This window comes from Balaenoptera acutorostrata, chromosome 2, assembly GCF_949987535.1.
Source record: "Balaenoptera acutorostrata chromosome 2, mBalAcu1.1, whole genome shotgun sequence".
Classification (NCBI taxonomy): domain Eukaryota; kingdom Metazoa; phylum Chordata; class Mammalia; order Artiodactyla; family Balaenopteridae; genus Balaenoptera; species Balaenoptera acutorostrata.
Genome location: NC_080065.1, coordinates 171,834,775 through 171,852,404, shown reverse-complemented (window position 1 = coordinate 171,852,404; position 17,630 = coordinate 171,834,775). Strand labels below are relative to the sequence as shown.

Here is a 17,630-nt window from a genome sequence, read left to right as displayed (position 1 = left end):
TTTTTCCTAGTGTGTGGTTGGTCTTTACCTTAAATTTCTTTCACAGAGCAAAATTTTAAAAGGTTTATAAAGTGCAATTTATCAATTTTTTCTTTTTATGATTATGCTGTTGGTGTTATATATAAGAACTCTGTTTAACCTAAGGCCACAAAGATTCTCTTCTATGTTTTCTTCTAAAAGTTTTACATTTTTACATTATTTAGTTTTATGGTTCATATTAAATTAAATTTTGTATAAAGTGTGAGGTACAGGATGACTTTTTTTTTTTTTTTTTTTTTGCATGTGGATGTCGAATTTTTCCAGTACTACTTACTGAGAAGACTATCCTTTGTACATTGACTTGCCCTGCAAGATTTTTTAAAAAATTTCTGGACTCTCTATACTGTTCCATTGATTAATATGCCTTTGACCAGTATCACACTGTCATCATTACTGTTGTTTTATACTATGTGTTGAAAGGGGTCTTGTAAATCCTTCAACTAAATTTTTCCTTTTCCGAAAAATTTTGGCTCTGATAAATCCTTTGCATTTTCAGGTAAATTTTGTAATCAGCTCATCTATTTCTACAAAAGTTCTCCTGAGATTGTGATCTTATAGAATTTGTAGACCGATTTGAGTAGACTTAGCATCTTAACAATATTGAGTCTTCTCCTCCATGAACATTGTACATGTCTCCATTAATTTGGGTCTTCTTGGATTTCTTTTATCAGTGTCTTGAAGTTTTCATCCTAGAAATCATGCACATATTTTGTTAGATTTATACCTGAGTATTTCACTTTTTCTGGGACATGATACTTGAAAAATGATATTTGAAAACATTTTCCAATTGTTTATTACTAGTGTACAGAAGGGTTGGCATACATTTTCTGTAAAGACCCATATTGTAAATATTTCAGGCCTTACAGCCCTGCTCCTCTTCCTCTCCTTCTTTTGTAATTCTTTTAAAATATAAAACAATTCATTGCTTGTATATCTTAGGGACACAGGGCACAGGCCAGACTTGGTCCATAGACCATAGTTTGCCAACCCCTGGAATATATAAATACAATTAATTTTTATATATTAACCATGTATCCTGAAGTCTATTGGATCATTCCCAATGGAATACAAATAACGCTGTTATTTCCTCAATCTTTCAAAAAAAAAAATCCTTGCGCTTGATCCCACTTTCCCACCTGTTAACCCACAGTTTCTTTCCCCCACCATGAAGCTAACCCCTTCAAAGAGTTATCTATACTTGGGGTGCCAAATGTCTTTTCTCCCACTACAAACGGGCCTTGACTTTCCACTAAGGGCTGTGATGGTGAATGAATGAGAGACAGGGAGGAGGGGAGGCATGGACCCCATGGGTCCCCTGCTTAATTCTCAAGACACACCCAAGCCTGGTCCAGTCACTGGCTGTTGTGGGGTGTCCATTCCTCTTCTGAGTGTGTTGGAGGCTCCTTCTGCTAGAAGATTCGGAGACAACAAGCTCTAAGACATTCGGTCTCCATTAGTTCAATGTGTGTGTGTGACTATGTGACTGTGTGTTGGATTGTGTGTAAGTGTATGTGTGACTGTGAACACGTGTCATGGTGTGTGTATATGAGTGTATGCATGTAATTGTGTACATGGTTACATGCATGCATATATTGTGCTTTGCACTCGTGTGTGTGCACATGTGTGTAAAAGTGTGTATGTAGCTGCAAGCACACGTGGGTGTATGTAACTGTATTTGTGTGTGTCTGTGTGTACACAGTGTGTATGTGTATGTGATTGTGTATGCAGTTGTGTGCATGTGTGGGTGAACGTGTGTGTATGTGTGTAAGGGTGTAAATGTATGTGTCTTGAAGTCACTGAACCACTGTAACGGTCTGCACCAGGCTGTGTTCCTGAAAACAACTGCTGTGAGAGGCCTGTCCCCAGACCTCAGCCAAGCAGTGTAGGCAGGACATTCTGGAGAAATAATGCCTTTGGAAGCAGCCCTGACTAAGGATTGGTGGATGTATGTTCTCTGCTGTCCCCGAGAGGGACTGAGCCCCAGGTGCCACAGTGTGAGCTTTCTTGCTAAAGTACCCTTTACCTGCTGACTTCCCTTCCCAGTCTCCCTTCCACAGTGCCCTACTGGCATTTCCTGGAATCACTTCCCAAAGAAACAACTTGCAGTTGAATTCTTGCCTCAAGGTCACCTCCAAATAAAGTATTTGCACTTGAATCCTTGCATGAGGATCTACTTCCAGAGGATGCAAACTAAGACACACACAGGCTCGCTCCTCCAATCCCCAAGGGTCTGTTATTATTCCCTTTTTGCTGAGGAGGAATGTGAGGCTCAGAGAGGGCAATTTACTTGCCCAAGGTCACACAGCTGGAGAGTGGCAAAGCCTAGCCTTGACCAGGAGCCATCTGATCCCAAGCCAATGCTTGCTCCTTTCTAAGGAGCCTCTTCCCTGCTAAGGGCAGAGGGAAAGAGCAGGGTATGTTCATAGCCTGCAAGACAGCTGATGTGTGTGCCAGTAGGGGCTAAGGTTCATTGCTGGTGACTGTGTCCTCGTTCTGTCATAAAATAAGAGAAATAAGGCAATTACTCATGCTTGGTGCTGACTGTGAGCTAGGGAGTATTGTAAGCACTTTACTCATTTTAATTTATTTGATTTTCACAACCACCTTGTCATTACCCTCAATTTTCAGATTAGAAAATTAAGGCATAGAAAAGTAAAGAGACATGCCCAAATTCACTCAGCTGGTGCTGATTTGAACCCTGGCACCTGGAGTCCTTGTTCTTAACCATGATGCCTTCTGGCTTCTACAGGTTGCATATATTGCATCCTGCCACCTCTCAGGCATGGCATTAAGCATGCAGTAGCATGGTACTATGCATAACACTAAAAATTTTTCCCTTTAAAAATATAATCTGTGGGACTTCCCTGATGGTCCAGTGGTAAATAATCTGCCTTACAATTCAGGGGATTCGGGTTCAATCCCTGGGCAGTTAACTAAGATCCCACATGCCGCGGGGCAACTAAGCCCTCACATCGCAGCTACTGAGCTCACGCGCCTCAACTAGAGAGCCTGCATGCCTCAAACTACAGAGCTCACGTGCTCTGGAACCCACGTGCCACAGCTACAGAGTCCATGGGCCCTGGGGCCTGCGCACCACAACTAGAGAAGAGAAAACACCCATGCCACAACTAGAGAGAAGCCCGAGCGCCACAAAGAAGAGCCCGTGTGCCTCAGCGAAGATCCCGCATGCAGCAACTAAGACCCGATGCAGCCAAAAATAAATAAAATGAATAAATAATAAATCTAAAATATATGAATATATAATTTGTAATTACATAGATTAGTAATTATAATGAAAAATGCTTTGCAGCCTCCATCTAAGAAAAGGAAACAGACATTTGGTTTCCCTGGTGGCGCAGTGGTTGAGAATCTGCCTGCCAATGCAGGGGACACGGGTTCGAGCCCTGGTCTGGGAAGATCCCACATGCCGCGGAGCTACTAGGCCCGTGAGCCACAACTACTGAGCCTGCGCGTCTGGAGCCTGTGCTCCGCAACAAGAGAGGCCGCGACAGTGAGAGGCCCGCGCACCGCGATGAAGAGTGTCCCCCGCTCACCACAACTAGAGAAAGCCCTCGCACAGAAACGAAGACCCAACACAGCCAAAAATATAAATAAATAAATAAATAAATAAATAAATAAATACATTTAAAATGTAGACATTTAACAGAACCATTCTTCCTCCTACTCTGCCCTCCCATTCCAGGGGTTGGGTATAATTTTTCAATTTTTTCTGTGCCGACACACACATCGACACTCACATAACTGGATTGCTGAGGTGGCCCATCCCTTTGCGGAATGTAATAGTCGGGTCCTGGCAGAGACCTCAGATGGGCTACATGAGAGTGGCTTTAAGTAGGAGCCATTTACAAAGTATTGGCTGTGTAAATAAGGAATGTTCCCTGCCATCTAGTTCTACAAGGATTAAATCATTAGCCACTGCAATTGCTAATTCAGGACAGAGACCAGGATGAGGCACTCTGCACATTGGGAAAACAGGCCTTTAGATAGTTTAGATATTTAGGAAAAGTTTTATGAGCCTGAATTCTTGCATCTTCCCATGCTTAGAAAAGTACTACAATTATTAACTAAAACATCTGTTCCTCATGACGACTAGCAGTAACCATCTACCGTGATGTATATTGGATTGCTCATACCCCTTAGCCAAAACCACATATATGCTGACCTCCTTCCTCACCTCTTTGGAGCAGTTCCTCAGAACGATCTGAGAGGCTGTCTCCTGGGCGACAGTCCTCAGTAATGTCCCTGAATAAAACTGAATCTCACTGCTCTGATGCTGTGCATTTTTTATTTCAGTTGACAATGGGCCAAGGGAAGCCATCAAGGCTAGGGTAGCCCCCTGGGGGCTAGCATCAGCTGAGAGCTGACACCACCCCCAGGCCAGGTAGTAGCTGTTCCTGGAACCCAGAGGGATTAGCTGAAGCTGAAAGCAGCAGTGGCCTTTGGCAGAGGATGGATGTCTGTCCTCTAATCTCCTCGGATTGCCTGCAGGTGCCTTCCATTGACCAAACATCACCTCCTTATCTGACTCGGGCTGCAGGTAGGTGGCCAGACTCCTATTAAAACAGGGAAGAACAAACCTGACTCCACATTGGATCTAGTCCTTTGTCTCTAACCTTTGTGCTCTGTTGCCTGTGCTTAGTCATGCTGGCTCTGCACCTTTGTAAAAGAATGTTGCCTGTAGCTGTTTTGCCAAAAGTCTGCTTTCACTTTTAAGGTTCATTGGATTCGCTGGTAAAATAACCACTCGTCTCACACAAATGAACAGCTTCAATCAAATCTTTAATAGGAGGAGCTTCAAGGTGGCGGAAGAGTAAGACATGGAGATCACCTTCCTCCCCACAGATACATCAGAAATACATCTACACGTGGAACAACTCCTACAGAACACCTTCTGAACGCTGGCAGAAGACCTCAGACCTCCCAAAAGGCAAGAAACTCCCCACGTACCTGGGTAGGCCAAAAGAAAAAAGAAACAAGAGACAAAAGAATAGGGATGGGACCTGCACCAGTGGGAGGGAGCCGTGAAGGATGAAAGATTTCCACGCACTAGGAAGCCCCTTCGCGGGCGGAGACTGCGGGTGGCGGAGGGGGGAAGCTTCAGAGCCACGGAGGAGAGCGCAGCCACAGGGGTGCGGAGGGCAAAGCGGAGAGATTCCCGCACAGAGGATCGGTGCCGACCAGCACTCACCAGCCCGCGAGGCTTCTCTGCTCACCCGCCGGGACGGGCGGGGGCTGGGAGCTGAGGCTCGGGCTTCAGTTGGATCGCAGGGAGAGGACTGGGGTTGGCGGCGTGAGCACAGCCTGAAGGGGGCTAGTGCATCACAGCTAGCCGGGAGGGAGTCCGGGAAAAAGTCTGGAGCTGCCGAAGAGACAAGAGACTTTTTCTTGCCTCTTTGTTTCCTGGTGCGCGAGGAGAGGGGATTAAGAGCGCCGCTTAAAGGAGCTCCAGAGATGGGCGCGAGCTGCGCCTATCAGCGCGCACCCCAGAGATGGGCATGAGACGCTAAGGCTGCTGCTACCACCACCAAGAAGCCTGTGTGCAAGCACAGGTCACTATCCACACCTCCCCTCCCGGGAGCCTGTGCAGCCTGCCACTGCCAGGGTCCCGTGACCCAGGGACAACTTCCCCGGGAGAACGCACGGCGCGCCTCAGGCTGGTGCAATGTCACGCTGGCCTCTGCCATTCAGGCTTGCCCCGCATCCGTACCCCTCCCTCCCCCCGGCCTGAGTGAGCCAGAGCCCCCAAAGCAGCTGCTCCTTTAACCCCGTTCTGTCTGGGCGGGGAACAGACGCCCTCAGGCGACCTACATGCAGAGGCGGGTCCAAATCCAAAGCTGAACCCCAGGAGCTGTGCGAACAAAGAAGAGAAAGGGAAATCTCTCCCAGCAGTCTCAGGAGCAGCGGATGAAATCTCCACAATCAACTTGATGTACCCTGCATCTGTGGAATACCTGAATAGACAACGAATCATCCCAAATTGAGGAGGTGGACTTTGGGAGCAACGATATATATTTTCCCCCCTTTTTCTCTTTTTTGAGTGTGTATGTGTATGCTTCTGTGTGTGATTTTGTCTGCATAGCTTTGCTTTTACCATTTGTCCTAGGGTTCTGTCTGTCCGGTTTTTTTCTGTTTTTTTGTTTTTTATAATTACTTAAAAAATTTTTTTTCTTAATAATTATTTTTTATTTTAATAACTTTATTTTACTTTATTTTATTTTATCTTCTTTCTTTCTTTCTTTCTTTCTTTCTTTCTTTCTTTTTTTTCCCCCCTTTTATTCTGAGCCGTGTAGAGCACAGGCTCTTGGTGCTCCAGCCAGGCATCAGGGCTGTGCATCTGAGGTGGGAGAGCCAAGTTCAGGACACTGGTCCACAAGACACCTCCCAGCTCCACGTAATATCAAATGGCGAAAATCTCCCAGAGATCTCCATCTCAACGCCAAGACCCAGCTCCACTCAATGACCAGCAAGCTACAGTGCAGGACACCCTATGCCAAACAACTAGCAAAACAGGAACACAACCCCACCCATTAGCAGAGAGGCTGCCTAAAATCATAACAAGGCCACAGACACCCCAAAACACACCACCAGATGTGAACCTGCCCACCAGAAATACAAGATCCAGCCTCATCCACCAGAACACAGGCACTAGTCCCCTCCACCAGGAAGACTACACAACCCACTGAACCAACCTTAGCCACTGGGGACAGACACCAAAACCAACGGGAACTACGAACCTGCAGCCTGCAAAAAGGAGACCCCAAACACAGTAAGATAAGCAAAATGAGAAGACAGAAAAACACACAGCAGATGAAGGAGCAAGGCAACAACCCACCAGACCTAACAAATGAAGAGGAAATTAGCAGTCTACCTGAAAAAGAATTCAGAATAATGATAGTAAAGATGATCCAAAATCTTGGAAATAGAATGGAGAAAATACAAGAAACGTTTAACAAGGAACTAGAAGAACTAAAAGGCAAACAAACAGAGACGAACAACACAATAAATGAAATTTAAAATTCTCTAGAAGGGATCAGTAGCAGAATAACTGAGGCAGAAGAAGGGATAAGTGACCTGGAAGATAAAATAGTGGAAATAACTACCACAGAGCAGAATAAAGAAAATAGAATGAAAAGAATTGAAGACAGTCTCAGAGATCTCTGGGACAACATTAAATGCACCAACATTCGAATTATAGGGGTCCCAAAAGAAGAAGAGAAAAAGAAAAGAACTGAGAAAATATTTGAAGAGATTAGAGTTGAAAACTTCCCTAATATGGGAAAGGAAATAGTTAATCAAGTCCAGGAAGCATAGAGAGTCCCATACAGGATAAATCCAAGGAGAAACATGCCAAGACACATATTAATCAAACTATCAAAAATTAAATACAAAGAACAAATATTAAAAGCAGCAAGGGAAAAACAACCAGTAACACATAAGGGAATCCCCATAAGGTTAACAGCTGATCTTTCAGCAGAAACTCTGCAAGCCAGAAGGGAGTGGCAGGACATATTTAAAGTTATGAAGGAGAAAAACCTACAACAAAGATTACTCTACCCAGCAAGGATCTCATTCAGATTTGACAGAGAAATTAAAACCTTTACAGACAAGCAAAAGCTAAGAGAATTCAGCACCACCAAACCAGCTTTACAACAAATGCTAAAGGAACTTCTCTAGGCAGGAAACACAAAAGAAGGAAAAGACCTATAATAACAAACCCAAAACAATTAAGAAAATGGTAATAGGAGCATACATATCGATAATTACCTTAAATGTAAATGGATTAAATTTTCCAACCAAAAGACGTATACTGGCTGAAAGGATACAAAAACAAGACCCGTATATATGCTATCTACAAGAGACCCACTTCACACCTAGGGACACATACAGACTGAAAGTGAGGGGATGGAAAAAGATATTCCATGCAAATGGAAATCAATAGAAAGCTGGAGTAGCACTTCTCATATCAGACAAAATAGACTTTAAAATAAAGACTATTACAAGAGACAAAGAAGGACACTACATAATGATCAAGGGATCGATCCAAGAAGAAGATATAGCAATTGTAAATCTTTATGCACCCAACATAGGAGCACCTCAATACATAAGGCAAATACTAATAGCCATAAAAGGGGAAATCGACAGTAACACAATCATAGTAGGGGACTTTAACACCCCACTTTCACCAATGGACAGATCATCCAAAATGAAAATAAATAAGGAAACACAAACTTTAAATGATACATTAAACAAGATGGACCTAATTGATATTTATAGGACATTCCATCCAAAAACAACACAATACACATTCTTCTCAAGTGCTCATGGAACATTCTCCAGGATAGATCATATCTTGGGTCACAAATCAAGCCTTGGTAAATTTAAGAAAATTGAAATCATATCAAGTATCTTTTCCAACCACAAAGCTATGAGACTAGATATCATTTATAGGAAAAAATCTGTAAATAATACAAACACATGGAGGCTAAACAATACACTACTTAATAACCAAGAGATCACTGAAGAAATCAAAGAGGAAATCAAAAAATACCTAGAAACAAATGACAATGAAAAGACGACAACCAAAACCTTATGGGATGCAGCAAAAGCAGTTCTAAGAGGGAAGTTTATACCAATGAATCCTACCTTAAGAAACAAGAAACATCTCAAATAAACCACCTAACCTTACACCTAAAGCAATTAGAGAAAGAAGAACAAAAAAACCCCAAAGTTAGCAGAAGGAAAGAAATCATAAAGATCAGATCAGAAATAAATGAAAAAGAAATGAAGGAAATGAAAGCAAAGATCAATAAAACTAAAAGCTGGTTCTTTGAGAAGATAAACAAAATTGATAAACCATTAGCCAGACTCATCAAGAAAAAAAGGGAGAAGACTCAAATCAATAGAATTAGAAATGAACAGGGAGAAGTAACAACTGACACTGCAGAAATACAAAGGATCATGAGAGATTACTATAAGCAACTCTATGCCAATAAAATGGACAACCTGGAAGAAATGGACAAATTCTTACAAATGCACAACCTTCTGAGACTGAACCACGAAGAAACAGAAAATGTGAACAGGCCAATCACAAGCACTGAAATTGAAACTGTGATTAAAATTCTTCCAACAAACAAAAGCCCAGGACCAGATGGCTTCACAGACGAATTCTATAAAACATTTAGAGAAGAACTAACACCTATCCTTCTCAAACTCTTCCAAAATATAGTAGAGGGAGGAACACTCCCAAACTCATTCTACGAGGCTACCATCACCCTGATACAAAACCAGACCAAGATGTCACAAAGAAAGAAAACTACAGGCCAATATCACTGATGAACATAGATGCAAAAATCCTCAAAAAAATACTAGCAAACAGAATCCAACAGCACATTAAAAGGATCATACACCATGATCAAGTGGGGCTTATCCCAGGAATGCAAGGATTCTTCCATATACACAAATCAATCAATGTGATACACCATATTAACAAACTGAAGGAGAAAAACCATATGATCATCTCAATCAATGCAGAGAAAGCTTTCGACAAAATTCAACACCCATTTATGATAAAAACTCTCCAGAAAGTAGGCATAGAGGGAACTTACCTCAACATAATAAAGGCCATATATGACAAACCCACAGCCAACATCATCCTCAATGGTGAAAAACTGAAACCATTTCCACTAAGATCAGGAAGAAGACAAGGTTGCCCACTCTCACCACTGTTATTCAACATAGTTTTGGAAGTTTTAGCCACAGCAATCAGAGAAGAAAAAGAAATAAAAGGAATCCAAATCGGAAAAGAAGAAATAAAACTGTCACTGTTCACAGATGACATGATACTATACATAGAGAATCCTAAAGATGCTACCAGAAAACTACTAGTGCTAATCAATGAATTTGGTAAAGTAGCAGGATACAAAATTAATACACAGAAATCTCTTGCATTCCTATACACTAATGTTGAAAAATCTGAAAGAGAAATTAAGGAAACAGTCCCATTTACCATTGCAACAAAAAGAATAAAATACCTAGGAATAAACCTACCTAAGGAGTCAAAAAACCTGTACAGAGAAAACTATAAGACACTGATGAAAGAAATTAAAGATCTTACAAACAGATGTAGAGGCATACCAAGTTCTTGGATTGGAAGAATCAACATTGTGAAAATGACTCTACTATCCAAAGCAATCTACAGATTCAATGCAATCCCTATCAAACTACCACTGGCATTTTTCACAGAACTAGAACAAAAAATTTCACAATTTGTATGGAAACAGAAAAGACCCCAATCAGCCAAAGCAATCTTGAGAAACAAAAATGGAGTTGGAGGAATCAGTCTCCCTGACTTGAGACTATACTACAAAGCTACAGTAATCAAGACAGTATGGTAAAGGCACAAAAACAGAAATATAGATCAAGGGAACAGGATAGAGAGCCCAGAGATAAACCCACGCACATATGGTCACCTTATGTTTGATAAAGGAGGCAAGAATATACAGTGGAGAAAAGACAGCTTCTTCAATAAGTGGTGCCGGGAAAACTGGACAGCTACATGTAAAAGAATGACATTAGAACACTCCTTAACACCATATACAAAAATAAACTCAAAATGGATTAAAGACCTAAATGTAAGGCCAGACACCATCAAACTCTTAGAGGAAAACAGAGGCAGAAAACTCTATGACATAAATCACAGCAAGATCCTTTTTGACCCACCTCCTAGAGAAATGGAAATAAAAACAAAAATAAGCAAATATGACCTAATGAAACTTAAAAGCTTTTGCACAGCAAAGGAAACCATAAACAAGACGAAAAGACAACCCTCAGTATGGGAGAAAATATTTGCAAATGAAGCAACTGACAAAGGATTAATCTCCAAAATTTACAAGCAGCTCATGCAGCTCAATATTTAAAAAAACAAACAACCCAATCCAAAAATGGGCAGAAGACCTAAATAGACATTTCTCCAAAGAAAATATACAGATTGCCAACAAACACATGAAAGAATGCTCAACATCACTAATCATTAGAGAAATGCAAATGAAAACTACAATGAGATATCATCTCACACCAGTCAGAATGGCCATCATCAAAAAATCTATAAACAATAAATGCTGGAGAGGGTGTGGAGAAAAGGGAACCCTCTTGCACTGTTGGTGAGAATGTAAATTGATACAGCCACTATGGAGAAGAGTATGGAGGTTCCTTAAAAAACTAAAAATAGAACTACCATATGACCCAGCAATCCCATTACTGGGCATATACCCTGAGAAAACCATAATTCAAAAAGATTCAGGTACCAAAATGTTCATTGCAGTTCTATTTACAATTGCCAGGACATGGAATCAACCTAAGTGTCCATCAACAGATGAATGGATAAAGAAGATGTGGCACATATATACAATGGAATATTACTCAGCCATAAAAAGAAACGAAATTGAGTTATTTGTAGTGAGGTGGATGGACCTAGAGTTTGTCATACAGAGTGAAGTAAGTCAGAAAGAGAAAAACAAATATCATATGCTAACACATATATATGGAATCTAAGAAAAAAACAAAAAGGTCGTGAAGAGCCTAGGGGCAAGATGGGAATAAAGACACAGACCTACTAGAGAATGGACTTGAGGATATGGGGAGGGGGAAGGGTAAGCTGTGACAAAGTGAGAGAGTGGCATGGACATATATACACAACCAAATGTAAAATAGATAGCTAGTGGGAAGCAGCCGCATAGCACAGGGAGATCAGCTCCGTGCTTTGTGACCACCTAGAGCGGTGCTATAGGGAGGGTGGGAGGAAGGGAGATGCAAGAGGGAAGAGATATGGGAACATATGTATATATATAACTGATTCACTTTGTTATAAGGCAGAAACTAACACACCATTGTAAAGCAATTATACTCCAATAAAGATGCTAAAAAAAATTAGTAGGATCATAAAAAAAAAAGACAAAGAAAAAGAAGGAGAGGACACAAATCAATAAAATTAGAAATGAAAAAGGAGAAGTTACAACAGACACTGCAAAAATACAAAGCATCCTAAGAAACTACTACAAGCAACTCTCTGCTAATAAAATGGACAACCTGGAAGAAATGGACAAATTCATAGAAAGGTATAATCTTCCAAGACTGAACCAGGAAGAAATGGAAAATATGAACAGACCAATCACACGTAATGAAATTGAAACTGTGATTAAAAATCTTCCAACAAACGAAAGTCCAGGACCAGATGGCTTCACAGGTGAATTCTATCAAACACTTAGAGAATAGCTAACACCCATTCTTCTCAAACTCTTCCAAAAAATTGCAGAGGAAGGAACTCTCCCAAACTCATTCTATGAGGCCACCATCACCCTGATACCAGAACCAGACAAAGATACTACAAAAAAAGAAAATTACAGACCAATATCACTGAGAAATATAGATACAAAAATCCTCAACAAAATACTAGCAAACGGAATCCAACAGCACATTAAAAGGAACATACACCATGATCAAGCAGGATTTAACCCAGGGATGCAAGGATTCTTCAATATATGCAAATCAATCAATGTGATACAACATATTAACAAACTGAAGAATAAAAACCATATGATCATCTCAATAGATGCAGAAAAAGTTTTCGACAAAATTCATCACCTATTTATGATTTAAAAAACTCTCCAGAAAGTGGGCATAGAGGGAAACTACCTCAACATAATAAAGTCCGTATACGACAAACCCACAGCAATCATCATTCTCAATGGTGAAAAACTGAAAGCATTTCCTCTAAGATCAGGAACGAGACAAGGATGTCCACTCTCACCACTATTATTCAACATAGTTTTGGAAGTCCTAGCCATGGCAATCAGAGAAGAAAAAGAAATAAAAGGAATACGAGTTGGAAAAAAAGAAGTAAAACTGTTACTGTTTGCAGATGACATGATACTATACATAGAGAACCCTAAAGATGGCACCGGAAAACTACGAGAGCTAATCAATGAATTTGGTAAAGTTGCAGGATACAAAATTAATGCACAGAAATCTCTTGCATTCCTATACACTAATGTTGAAAAATCTGAAAGAGAAATTAAGAAAACTCTCCCATTTACCATTGCAACAAAAAGAATAAAATACCTTGGAATAAACCTACCTAGGGAGACAAAAGACCTGTACGCAGAAAAGTATAAGACACTGATGAAAGAAATGAAAGATGATACAAAAAGATGGAAAGATATACCATGTTCTTGGACTGGAAGAATCAATATTGTGAAAATGACTATACTACTCAAAGCAATCTACAGATTCAATGCAATCCCTATCAAACTACCAATGGCATTTTTTACAGAACTAGAACAAAAAAATCTTAAAATTTGTATGAAGACATAAAAGACCCTGAGGAGCCAAAGCAGTCTTGAGGGAAAAATCGTACTCCCTGACTTCAGACTATACTACAAAGCTACAGTAATAAAGACAATATGGTACTGGCACAAAAACAGAAATATAGATCAATGGAACAGGATAGAAAGCCCAGAGATAAACCCACACGCCTATGGTCAACTAATCTATGACAAAGGTGGCAAGGATATACAAAGGAGAAAAGACAGTCTCTTTAATAAGTGATGCTGGAAAAACTGGACAGCTACATGTAAAAGAATGAAATTAGAACACTCCCTAACACCATACACAAAAATAAACTCAAAATGGATTAGAGACCTAAATGTAAGACTTGACATTTTAAAAATCTTAGAGGAAAACATAGGAAGAGCACTCTTTGACATAAATCACAGCAAGACCTTTTTTGATCCATCTCCTAGAATAATGGAAATTTTTTTAAAAAAATAAACAAATGGAACCTAATGAAACTTAAAAGCTTTTGCAAAGCAAAGGAAACTACAAACAAGACAAAAAGACAACCCTCAGAATGGGAGAAAATATTTGCAAATGAATCAATGGAAAAAGGATTAATCTCCAAAATATATAAACAGCTCATGCAGCTCAATATTTAAAAAAACAAACAACCCAATCAAAAAATGGGCAGAGGACCTAAATAGACATTTCTCCAGAGAAGACATACAGATGGGCAAGAAGCACATGAAAAGCTGCTCAACATCACTTATTATTAGAGAAATGCAAATCAAAACTACAATGAGGTATCACCTCACATCAGTCAGAATGGCCATCATCAGAAAATCTACAAACAACAAATGCTGGAGAGGGTGTGGAGAAAAGGGGACACTTTTGCACTGATGATGGGAATGTAAATTGATACAGCCACTATGGAAAACCGTATGGAGGTTCCTTAAAAAACTAAAAATAGAACTACCATATGACCCAGCAATCCCACTACTGGGCATATACCCTGAGAAAACCATAATTCAAAAAGAGTCATGTACCAAAATGTTCATTGCAGCTCTATTTACAATAGATAGGACCTGGAAGCAACCTAAGTGTCCATCGACAGATGAATGGATAAAGAAGATGTGGCACATATATACAATGGAATATTACTCAGCCATAAAAAGAAACGAAATTGAGTTATTTATAGTGAGATGGATGGACCTAGAGTCTGTCATACAGAGTGAAGTAAGTCAGAAAGAGAAAAACAAATACTGTATGCTAACACATATATATGGAATCTAAAAAAAAAAAAAAGGTTCTGATGACCCTAGGGGCAACACAGGAATAAAGGCGCAGACGTGGAGAATGGACTTGAGGACATGCACGAGGAGGGAGAAGGGTAAGCTGGGACGAAGTGAGAGAGTGGTAGTGTATATATGGACATATATACACTACCAAATGTAAAATAGACAGCTAGTGGGAAGCAGCTGCATAGCACAGGGAGATCAGTTCGGTGCTTTGTGACCACCTAGAGGGGTGGGATAGGGAGGGTGGGAGGGAGATGCAAGTGGGAGGAGATATGGGGATATATGTATATGTGTAGCTGATTCACTTTGTTATACAGCAGAAACTAACACAACATTGTAAAGCAATTCTACTCCAATAAAGATGTTGAAAAAATCACTATTTGCCAAAAATGACACATTTACCCCCACATTTCAAATGGCATTACTCTCCTTTTTTCTCCTCTAGTTGCATTAGCTAGTATCTCTAGTGCAGTAATAAATAAGGGTAAACATTAAATCTGCTTCTTTTGTTTCTTACTCATTTGTCTTTTAATTTTGTGGTCTTGCCATAAAGAATGTTTTATATTTATACAAATTTGTAAATGTTTTTGTGGTTGGCTGTTGTTTTGCTCAGAAAAACTTCTAAAAATATCTGGCTAAATTTTGTCTGGTACTTCTCTGATATTGCTTTTCTTTCTTTCTTTCTCTTTTTCTTTCTTTCTTCCTCTCCCCCCCTCCCCTTCTCTCTCTCTCTCTCTCTCTCTCTCTCTCTCTCTCTTTCTTTCTTTTTTTTTTTTTTTTTTTAGAAATTCACGTTCTTATTTATTGATTGATTGATTGCTGTGTTGGGTCTTCGTTTCTGTGCGAGGGCTTTCCCTAGCTGTGGCAAGTGGGGACCACTCTTCATCGCGTTGCGCGGGCCTCTCACTATCGCGGCCTCTCTCGTTGCGAAGCACAGGCTCCAGACGCGCAGGCTCAGCAATTTGTGGCTCACGGGCCCAGTTGCTCCACGGCATGCAGGATCTTCCCAGACCAGGGCTCGAACCCGTGTCCCCTGCATTGGCAGGCAGATTCTCAACCACTGCGCCACCAGGGAAGCCCTCTTTCTTTCTTTTTTTAAAAAATAATATATTTATTCAGCTGCACCAGGTCTTAGTTGCAGCATGCGGGATCTTCTTTGCCATGTATGGGATCTTTAGTTGCGGCATGAGGAATGTTGTTTTTTTTTTAGTTGCAGCGTACAGGTTCTTAGTTGTGGCTTGCAGAATCTAGTTCCCTGACCAGGGATCGAACCCAAGCCCCCTGCATTAGGGGTGCAGAGTCTTAACAGCTGGGCCACCAGAGAAGTCCCCAGCTTTTCTTTCTTTTTAAGAACCATTTTATTGAGGTATGATGGACACAGAAAAAGCTGTACATATTTATTATATACAAGCAATGAGTTTGGAGCTATTTGATCCATCTGTGATTTTGTTATAGGCAGAGAGGATCTTATGGGGCAGCAGGAGGGCGGGAGGCAGGGCGAGTGTCTCTCTTTTTGCTCTCTGGATAATTGTCATGGGGATTCCTTAGGGACGATCTGGCCCAGTTGCCCTTCCTGACCATGTGCATCAAGGAGAGTCTGCGGTTGCACACACCCCCCCCCCCCGTCACAGTCATCTCCCGCCATTGTACCCAGGACGTTGTGCTTCCAGATGGCCAGGTCATCTCTGAAAGTGCCCACAATGACTAGGGGAGGAGGTTCCTGGTCAGAAAGAGGGGCCCAATCAGACGGGGACAACCTAGTCCTGACTGGCCCCTCCTCTCCCACAAGTGTTATCTGCCACATCAGTATTTTTGGGACCCATCACAACCCATCAGTGTGGCCAGACCCTGAGGTGCTGCCTCCTCCCCCCCACCTCCCTCATCCTAGTCCACTCCTCTCGGGGGCCCTAGGGGAGGGCACAGGGTTCTGGCTTAGCAAAGCAGACATCACCTCCCCCCATTATACACACATCTGCCTCTCCAAGGATGGACGTCCTGGGGGATCCCACCCAGTAGTCCTGTCTTGTCTTGCCCCCAGGTCTATGACCCCTTCTGCTTTGACCCAGAAAACATCAAAGTGAGGTCACCTCTGGCTTTTATTCCCTTCTCTGCGGGGCCCAGGTGAGGGCAGCAGCCATCTGAGGTGGGGATGGGGTGGTGGGGCTGGGGTCTGGGACTGAGATTCCAGGCGTGATTGTGGGGGCAGGGAAGGGGGAAAATTGAAGACGGTCAGAGTTCTGGCTTTCCTTCCTTCCCCTCCCCGCAGATTATGGGTAAGGCTTTGTGGAATGGGGATGGGCCCAAGGAGGAGTCTGCAGTGTACTGAGAGCCCCGTTTCCTTGTTTGCTAGCCTGAGTTCAGAACTGGAGTCCGGCCAGGGTCAGAGGACATGCAAGCCCATGTGGGTGTCCCAGGCACGATTAGCTTTCTCTATCTCTCAGGCGGGATGGGGGTTGTGGGCCAGATTCCGGGCGAGATGGGGCCGGGATGATGGTCCTGGACGCAGTCAGAGCCCCCAGTCCTGTCCACAGGAACCGCATTGGGCAGACGTTCGCCATGACTGAGATGAAGGTGGTCCTGGTGCTCACGCTGCTGCCTGTCTTGCCTGATGAGGAGGAGCCACGCAAGAAGCCAGAGCTGATCCTGTGCACAGAGGGCGGACTTTGGCTGCGGGTGGAGCCACTGAGCGCAGGCCAGCAATGACCCACCACCTTCTGGCCTGGGATCCAACAAAGGACATATGGAGGACCAATATTTTTCACTGAGCAGCTTATTTTCTACATGAGTGAATGTATTCCCTGTCAGAAATATTACATTTAAAAACATAGGCACTACTCATCCAAGATACTCATCTTGTAAGCCTGCAGGGGTTCTACAGGTGATCTGATGCACCTGGGGCTGAGACACACCTTGAATATCACTTCCTTGGAAGGTTAGGCATGA

At 41.9% G+C, this 17,630-nt stretch overlaps 1 protein-coding gene across 1 annotated transcript; it reads left to right on the top strand.

Annotated features, from left to right (window-relative positions):
• The first annotated feature begins 14,291 nt into the window (after positions 1–14,291).
• LOC103013871 (cytochrome P450 4F4-like) lies at positions 14,292–17,390 on the top strand. Its single transcript, XM_057540450.1, has 5 exons — positions 14,292–14,299; positions 16,236–16,378; positions 16,449–16,540; positions 16,726–16,808; positions 17,219–17,390. Exons 1-5 carry the CDS (start codon positions 14,292–14,294, stop codon positions 17,388–17,390), a joined length of 498 nt encoding a protein of 165 aa, XP_057396433.1.
• The last annotated feature ends 240 nt before the right edge of the window (positions 17,391–17,630 follow it).

What these genes read in the sequence shown, in the direction of transcription:
- LOC103013871 (XM_057540450.1), top strand. An exon ending in TGGCCAGGTCATCTCTGAAA is followed by an intron (nt 16,379 to 16,448) that starts GTGCCCACAATG and finishes GGGACAACCTAG; the next exon opens with TCCTGACTGGCCCCTCCTCT. An exon ending in CCCTTCTCTGCGGGGCCCAG is followed by an intron (nt 16,809 to 17,218) that starts GTGAGGGCAGCA and finishes TCCTGTCCACAG; the next exon opens with GAACCGCATTGGGCAGACGT.